General features: G+C 42.4%; 1 protein-coding gene across 2 annotated transcripts; it reads left to right on the top strand.

Annotated features, from left to right (window-relative positions):
* The first annotated feature begins 275 nt into the window (after positions 1 to 275).
* LOC120417188 (poly(A) polymerase alpha-like) lies at positions 276 to 3,923 on the top strand. Of its 2 annotated transcripts, none has more exons than XM_039579155.2 (4): positions 276 to 1,197; positions 1,268 to 2,261; positions 2,883 to 2,960; positions 3,031 to 3,923. In XM_039579155.2, the coding sequence occupies exons 1-2, from the start codon at positions 576 to 578 to the stop codon at positions 1,843 to 1,845; spliced, it is 1,200 nt and encodes a 399-aa protein (XP_039435089.1). In that variant the 5' UTR covers positions 276 to 575; the 3' UTR covers positions 1,846 to 2,261; positions 2,883 to 2,960; positions 3,031 to 3,923. The 2 variants fall into 2 exon arrangements, with proteins under 2 accessions (XP_039435089.1, XP_039435090.1); XM_039579156.2 differs by having other exon boundaries at positions 276 to 1,182.
* The last annotated feature ends 5,222 nt before the right edge of the window (positions 3,924 to 9,145 follow it).

The following is a 9,145-nucleotide window of genomic DNA, read 5'->3' on the forward strand; positions in this document are numbered from 1 at the left end:
TTAAACTGGCCGCGGCAAGTGAAAAAAAGCTTTAAAAACAAATAAAATTATTTTGCTTGCAAAAGACCAAACAGCAGAGCTGATTCTGTTTTGATGTGGCCTGCTTGGCCAAAAACAAAAGAACAACAAAAACAAACCGTCATCCTATCTGGACCAGGGACCATGTGGAAAATGAAACTGTCAATGTTTTCAAAGGCGCTAAAACGCAAAGGGCTGAATACGATCCCACACGAGTAAAACAATCGTTCGGGGCTTATGTTCTTTTTTCGTCAATTTTATCGTAATAATTGAATTTTTCCATCAATTTAAGTTTAAGGATGCAGACTATACCATTTTTACACATGTTGTGTAAATCATTTTCGCAGTTTGCTTAATTGGTATGAAATAGGAATTGAAAAACTAATTGCAAATTTCATTCTTGTTTTTCTCAATGTTTTGAAAAATGACAATGGCCGTTTTACAATGTTTTGCTTGACTTGGTGTTGCAACTCATAAATGAATTCCTCCACGCATGGTCCAAAATGAGTGAATCGAACTTGATTTTGAGTACATCCAGCTGACCGTGTGGAGGAGGAATGTTTGTTTTGATTTTTTATTTTCCCTGTGCCGTCAAAGTTTTTTTTGAGCCGTACAACGTGTTTGAGGACGAGTCCGTGCTGAACCACCGGATGGAGATTCTGTCCAAGCTGAACACGCTGGTCAAGCAGTGGGTGCGCAATGTGTCCATCTCGAAGAACATGCCGAAAGTGCTGGCAGAGAAGCTCGGCGGAAAGATCTACACTTTTGGGTCGTACCGGCTGGGCGTTAACCACAAGCGGGCGAATATTGACGCGCTGTGCGTGGCGCCGCGCAACATCGAACGGCAGGACTACTTTGGGTCGTTCCTCGAGCTGCTGAAGAAACAGCCCGAGGTGACAGAGTGCCGCGTCGTCGAGGAGGTGCTTGTGCCGGACGTCAAGATGAACTTTGACGGCATCAAGATTGATTTGCTGTTTGCGCGGTTGGCGCTGAAGGAGATTCCGGACAACTTTGACCTGCGCGAAGATATGCTGCTGAAGAATCTGGACCCCAAGTTGGTGCGCAGTCTGAACGGATGCCGCGCCACCGACGAAATCCTGCGGCTGGTGCCCAACATTGACAACTTTCGGCTGGCGCTGCGTTCGACCAAGCTGTGGGCGAAGAGTAAGATGAGCTTTGGTTGGTATCTTTTAGGGTTTTTGTTAATATTGGGGTTTTCTTCTATTCACTGTTTTTTTTCTGTTTTCAGAGCATGGAATCTACTCCAACTCTTTGGGTTACTTTGGAGGTGTGTCTTGGGCTATGCTGGTGGCCAGGACGTGTCAGCTCCCAAATGTCGTCGCGGCCACGCAAGTGCACAAGTTCTTTCTGGTGTTTTCGCGCTGGAATTGGTCCCAGCCGGTGTTCTTGAAGCGGCCGGACACCGTGAATCTGGGCTTTCAAGTGTGGGATCCGCGGGTGAATGTGCAGGGCCGGTTCCACCTGATGCCGATCATCACGCCGGCATATCCGCAGCAAAACTCGACCTTCCACGTGTCTAGCTCGACGCGGAAGGTCATGCTGAACGAGTTCAGCCGCGGCATGCAGATCACGGACGAAATCATGCTCGGCAAGGCCGGCTGGGACAAGCTGTTTGAGGCGCCGAGCTTCTTCTTCAAGTATCGCTACTTTATCGTACTGCTGGTGACCTCGAACAACACCGATGACCTCCTCGAGTGGTGCGGACTGGTCGAGTCCAAGATCCGCTACCTAATCCAGAACCTGGAGCGAATCCTGCACATCAACCTGGTTCACGTCAACCCGAAGTGCTTCGAGCAGCAGGAGTAAAACCAAAAGGACGACGGCGGCGAGGGCGCAGACAACACTCTGCTCGCTCTGGTTCATGGGGTCAGAGCGGTCAGAGAACCTGAACGTGGACCTGCCCGAAAGCATCCAAAACTTTACCGATGCCGTGCACAAACATGCGGTGCGTTGAGCGATTCTACAGCCAAAAAAACGCGTCTCTCACCGAGCTGTTTTCTTTCAGGTGCACATCAAGGTCCTCGAGACGACACGCGACGGCATGAAGACCGAGGCGCGGCACGTCCGGCGGAAGCAGCTCAACCAGTACCTCGACCCGAACCTGCTCAAGCGGGAGCGCAAAAACCAGCGACTCCTTCGCCGTCGCAAATGCGCAAACGACCTGCTCAGAAGAAACTAGAAACTAGAGCGAAATTCGACGGGTTTTGATTCGCGGTGTTTCGGTGAGTGATCGTATCACTATGGCAGCGTTAGGTTTTTTGGCCGCCGTGGAGCTAGCAGTTTTGCTCCACAATGTTAATACATTATGGCTAGAACAAAACAGTGTTTCTAGACTGGTTAGACGAAATCACTGGTGTCGAGGCACCTGTGCCGATGTCGATTTCGACTCTCCGCTAGGTCAGCGACGAATGTCTCGAGTGTGACGAGCGGAAGTTATTAATTCGTTTGGACCGCTCTCTACCATCGCACGTCGATCTTCACAGTGTCAGGTCAGTTAGATTGACCAGCGGAATCACGGTTCCGTTCTCTAGCATCAACGGAATCGGTGATGTGGAGGTGTAGTGTGATATTTTAAACAAATAGGGCGTTTTGTTCCGGCGAAATTAAGTTTCAGATCCTCTGCGAAAGTTATTCCTTGTTTCGCATAATCTACACCAACCATCAAAGGAAACACAGCCTTCAAAAAAGTTAGGGCTTTCCTTCTTTTGAATGCAAAATCTCTTTTTGCATTAAATTTCTAAATCAATTTATCAATAATTTATATTCAACGCAAAATAATATTTGCCTTGCGCGTTCTCTCTTTTCTCTTCTCTCACTACGCTTCGTTACCTGCTCTCGCGCAGGCAAGCGCTTAGCGCAGGCAAAAACAGTCTGAAGTGAAACGTTTGTGCGGCTGGTCGTTGTTTACGTTTTGTGCGCAGGTATAATTTTCAAACAAATTATTTGATTTACCAGATATTTAATTTACATTTTTGTTGATGATCATTTCAGCGCCGTGGAGAACTTGATAAAAACGGAACAGCTGGTGCTGGAGAACTCGATCGGTGATAAAAAGAGATTTTGCCGGCAGCCGGCCGACAATATTGTTCCGCCGAGGATGCGACGAAGCGAACAAACGATTGGCATCAATCAATCTGAATAATCAGATAAGTACATATGATATTTGAATATTATATTCAACTTGATACTTTGTGATTTTTTTTCTTCTTACTTTTTCAGGTTTGGACGATTTTGGCAGTATGATCAACTAAACAGAATCAACATTCAACTAGAATTTAAGCCGCTAAAGTTCAAATACTATTGCTGTGAACCATCCGTCGAAAAGTGAACAATTCTGTAAAAAATAGGTAGGTAGAAAATGTAAGAAAAACTTTTAAAAACTATTTCAAAACTATTTCTCAAAAAGTGTAAATTTGTATGATAAACTTTAATTTACCATTTGAAAACTATTTCTGAAATAGTGAAACTGGGAAAAAATTTAGGATAAACCTTAAATAACCATATGAAAACTATTTCCAAAATAGTAGCGCTAGGTAAAAATAGCAAGAAAAACCCTTAAAAACCATTTACGAACCATTTCTAAAATAGTAGCAGCAAGGTTAAAAATTGTGCGAACAACCTTAAAATACCATTTAAAAACCTTTTCTGAAATAGTAAAAACCGGAAGAAAAACGTCGCTTTTACGCGAAAATTAACTTTATTTTTACCATTACACAAATGGTAATTTGACGAAACGTTGTTCGGGGATTTTTAAGGTTACCGTTGCTAACCACCCTCAATTCAGATGGTCGAACTTTATGATAAATGGTAGGGTACCATTTCCGATATGGTATTTTTAAGGTTTTCCTACCATTTTTCAAATAGTGGTTACGATGTCTGAAATGGTGAGAAAACCATTTAACACAAAGTTTTTTTAAGGTTCTCGTTTATGCGGGTCACCACTCATAACCTTCGGACGCCTAGAAATGAGCAGAAACTTGCAACAGGGACCACAAAAGACCCGGGGGTCGTTAAAGTGGATTACTTTGCTTCTACATTTAGATTTTTTCCCTCAATCTACAAATACAATATCGTTTCTCGAGCCTTTTTGGGACTCGAATTGCAGTTTAAAATGTTTACCAATCTTCATTCGCACTGATTGATTTTTCAAAAGTTGCACAATCTTTTTGTTGAACTTGTTATTAGATTTTTTGAAAGTAAAAAAATAACTAATATATAATTTTCCATTTATGCAATATGGCATTCTGCAATATGAAAAATAAGGTATAAGGTAATAAGGTCAACTGTAAATGTTAACAATTAGCGGACATAGTGTCCGCTTACAAAAATGCCTGATTTTTATTCTTTAAATATTATTTAATATGCAAAACACAAAATGGCATCAAAAAAGGCAATTACCTTGATAAAGCGAAATTAACTTACTTAGAATTAACAAAAAATAGACTATGAGTTTTGCTATGCTCGAGAGAGAATATGGAAATTAAACTTATCTTGATAAGGCCCTCTTAGAAATTAAAAATATTTCATTGTGTAACTGCTAATTATGCTTCAATGTTAATTTTGGGTTCCACATTTTTTGGTTACACTCAATTAAAGTTATTGGAATTTTTGAAAAGTTAAAATTCATACTTTTAGAATAAGAAGATTAGAGAAGCATTGATCAATTCAATCTTGGAAATCGAACATTGAACATCCAATGTTCTAAATAATTTCGAATTTTTCAAATGTTTTTCTGATTAGTTTATTAATTTTGGTTCGATATTTATAAGTATAAAATTTCCCGGGAATCTCGACCAAATTTCCCGGGAATCGAGAGGTCAAAAAATTGCCGATTTCCCGGGAATTCCCGCTCGTCACCCTCTAGTCACGAGATATCGAAAAATGGACCTCGGACTCTTGATCAAGAAACCAAAATTACATCTTTGAGCAAAGTTTAGCAGAAAACGAAGACGGATCGGGGCAACTACCGTGTCAGTTGGAAGAGAATGACCCTCACAAGAAAGTTTCTTAAAATTATTAATCGAACATCAAATGTTTTTATATCATACTAATCATACATTATTCCATTTTTTATCAGATTCACCCTAAATCGCCAAGTAAAGGCGTCTGGAGAGCCACGATCGAGGCAGCACCGCGACGAAAAGGTCGCTAAAATGTGCTAAATGGTCCACGAATAGACAAACCCTTATCCCTCTGCTGCATCCTCTGTAACTGAGAGTCCGACCACCCGCCAGAAGTTCCAAGAAAAGAAGCTACCATCAGAAGGGATTCAGTGCAAAGCAGCCATGACTTGCTGTGATCGCACTCTAATGGTCTGGAAGGAAAAGGGCCCTTTGGGTTCTTCCGTTGACGTCGAGTAGGCTTCCAATAAGTTTACCAGAGATAACGAAATTACTCCTCAAAGGCGTCCACGTTGTTTGTTCGCCACTCGTTTTTAATTGAGACAATCGGTTTCGCTTTTATTTTTATTTGTTCTGCCTTTTTTTTTGTTCGAGGGCAGTAAGAACCACCGGAACCCCTCCGGGCCACGGAAGTGAACGACTGCGGGGTTAATGCGACCATTTTTATTCATAGTCAAACTGTCATGTCCGCCTCGCGCGGGGAAACCGTGTCAAACGGCCACGGTGGCCTCACCACACTATCGGGATACCAACGGCCAACAATATGCATATAGAGTGAAAATTACCATATAAATAAATCCAATTTTGACCATTTCTCGGTTTTCACAGCCCGCTACGACTCGGACGGTCGATTCTCCTCCGATATTGATGTTTCGTTTCGCTTCTCAACGGCCCTGTCTACGACGACGCGGCCATAAAGTTGACGGCCCAAACACGTGGTGGTCGGTGGTTAGTTTCCCCTTAACTTTGACTTGACCGCGCGTCACAGTCGTCGTCGTCGTCGTTAATGAGAAAGAGGCTTTGGTAAACGGTTGTTGTTGTTGGGTAGTTATGGACCTACCGGCGAACCTCCTTTGAATAGGATTCAATTTATTCATGACTGGCACGGCTCCAACTGTGTTAGGAGACAAATTTGAAGTGCTTCGGAAAAGGACTTGGCCAAAGACATAGCGACGAGGATTTGTGTGTTATTGTTTGTTTACAAAATTATCTTTAATTTTAAAAATTATGTAAATACCTTTGTGGAGCGCAAGCGTGAAGACTTAAGACTACTGCCTTGGAGAATGCTGGATTGAGAGACGCTGACTAAGGACCATTTGCTTGATGAGCACTGGCTGGAGGGACGCCGACTAAAACTCTGGATTGAGGAACGCAGGTTTGAGGGACGTAATTGTTGGCTTGAAGAACGCAGACCAAGGAACACTGAATTGGGGAACGCTGGTTTGGGACCATCCATAAACCACGTGGACACTTTAGGGGGGGGGGGGGTATGGCGATTGTCCACGATCCATACAAAAAAGATTTTTTTTGTATGGACAATTGTCCACGAAGGGGGGGGGGGGTTACAGATTCCCAAAAAAGTGTCCACGTGGTTTATGGATGGTCCCTTTGAGAGATGTTCACAAATAACTTGAGGATCACTGGCTTGATCGACACTGACTTAGCAACACTTGGGGAACGCTGACTAAGGACCACTTGTTTGAGGAACACTGGCTAGGACCATCCATAAACCACGTGGACACTTTTTTTTTAAATCTCAGACCCCCTCTTCTCTCCCCCTCGTGGACAATTTTCATACAAAATAAATCTTTTTTGTATGGAGCGTGGACAATCGCTGAACCCCCCCCCCCACCCTCAAGGTGTCCACGTTGTTTATGGATGGTCCCTTTGAAAGACACGGACAAATATTGGTCTGATTAGAGGAACGCGTTGACAAGGTGAAAGCTAAGGAATTGAACTGCTTGAAATTCATTTTAAACAAAATCTCTTGCAAAATCTTGATCTCCTTGTCTGTGATCTCTAGACTAGAGGTGCACGACCTCCTTTTTTGGGCGCACGGAGGGGTTTTCTTCAATTAATTAATTGCATAATTTTGCCAGCAATCACCCCGCGCACCAAGATGGCAGCCCTGCCGTACGAATAGAGTACCTCTAGCTCATTATCGCGGGCTCAATTCGCAAGAAGTCGCGACTGGATTTGGAAGCGCGTGTGCGGTTGCGGTAGTTGCGCGGATAGTTTAGTAATCGCGCTGCAAAGGCTCGGACTGATTGGAAAATGTTGGCTGCTCGATAGATGGCGGGCCCAAAAAAGGCCTTCTTGACAGCTGCAACTGGTGGCTTCATTTGAGGTTTTACCGCGCAATGCGAGTGTTATACTTGGAGGGACTGAACCGTTGGTGGTTGTAGGGTAATTAAGAAATGGCAAAGATTCGTGATGGTATTTTTTGAGAGATTTTTTTTTACTTTGTACAAACTTGTTTATTCGTAAATCTTTCGAAAACTCGAACTCGCATTCAATACCTATATTCTTTATCTTAAGACTTCCTTTAAAACTTCAAAACTTGTCTGAGGAAGTCTTTGGCCATCCCTTCGTTTTCTATAATTGATTATGCCTACAGTTAATAAAATTCCAATCATATTAGTCCTCATGCAATTTCTCGGAAGTCCCACCGCTAGCGAGCACTCGTTGGCCACAAAGCATGCCATGATGGCCGGAGACCTTATTTTTTTCGTTGTCCGCGGAGCAGAACACACAGTAGCCACAGCTTTGGATGCAACACATAATTTCCTGGTAATCTGCGATCAGTAGCAGCAGCAGCAGTAGCGGGCGAAGCAAGCCATGAAAGTGGGCAGAAAATATTACGGACCTTTAACGATCAGGTCCGTGCGGCCATTCTTGGAGAGAATCGGCCCTCGGAGTTCAACCTCGAAGATCTATCGGAGGGAGCTGGCGGACCAATTTATATAAATTTAATTAAGGGGTGCGATGCAGAGTCGAGAACAGGACAAACTAAGCTAAGCTGGGTTGAACAAAACGATGTGAGCTCTGAGGTGACCACGCGGGGAGTTAACAATGTAATGATGGCATAATAACTACATGGGGCGCAATGGAGAGGAGTTTGGGAGTGTTGGAATCAACAGGGGGGAGGAATTGGGTGTGGTCGCGAGGCGGGACTGTGGTGCCAACGAAGCCGATTGTGCCTAATGATTTCTCAGTAAAACTTGTGATCATCTGAAATGAACTGACATTTATGGAGATTTATTCTGATGGACCCTTGGATTTGTTTAGTTAGGTTGAAGTTGAATATAGAAACAAAACTTACTTTGGTTGTTGCGATAGCTATTATCACATTCGTTACTTATCAATCAGACAAAGTTTGCTTCCACATTAATAAAATAAAAAAAATGTTTTTCCTTATTTTGTTTTTCCTACTTTTAACATTTTTACAATTAGAGTTCTGCGACCCCATTTTGTTCATATTTGAATAGTTGTTTGCCTGTTAAATTACAAAATGCATTTTTTCAATATTTTCAAGAGGGTGCTGTGACCTATCCCTCGCTTGCTCCAGACTAAAATCCATGATAGGGCTGTCAGACCAAATCTGTCAGACCAAGACTGTCACACCAAAGAGTAAAAAGTAAACAATCTTGAGGTATGAGGAAACATAAAATCAAACAATATTTAATTTTTCATTTCTTTAACAGGTTTTGAGTTGCAAAATCCTGGTTAGGCCAGGAAATTATCAAATAATTCGGCAGTTAAATAAGTATATCATAGAGCGTCCAATTTCCCGGGGTTACAAAATTCCCGGGAAACGGGAAATTTTCAACAAATTTCCCGGGAAATCCCGGGAATTCCCGGGAAATTTGAAATTCAACGAAAATTATTCTGATCTTGTTTCTGATCAATATTTTGCAACACAAATGTATAGAACAGCAACTTTAAAGGTCAACACAAGTGTTAGGATCAATTAATGGGTTGTGAAAAATCATCCAACTTTGAGAAAATAAATAAACTTTCAAATTTTTTATGCTGTCTTTAAATTATACCAAACAAGCCTTACCCGACAAACTTCGTTCTGCCTTTTTTTCGTTTGTTGACATTTTTTACTTTTTTGCTTATTCAGCCTCCTGTGATCAAAATTTGTTTTCACGTAACTTTCTCCATACAATCTGCAGATTCTCCGTAATCGGTTCCGGAGTGGC

Source organism: Culex pipiens, chromosome 1 (assembly GCF_016801865.2).
Source record: "Culex pipiens pallens isolate TS chromosome 1, TS_CPP_V2, whole genome shotgun sequence".
Lineage (NCBI taxonomy): Eukaryota > Metazoa > Arthropoda > Insecta > Diptera > Culicidae > Culex > Culex pipiens.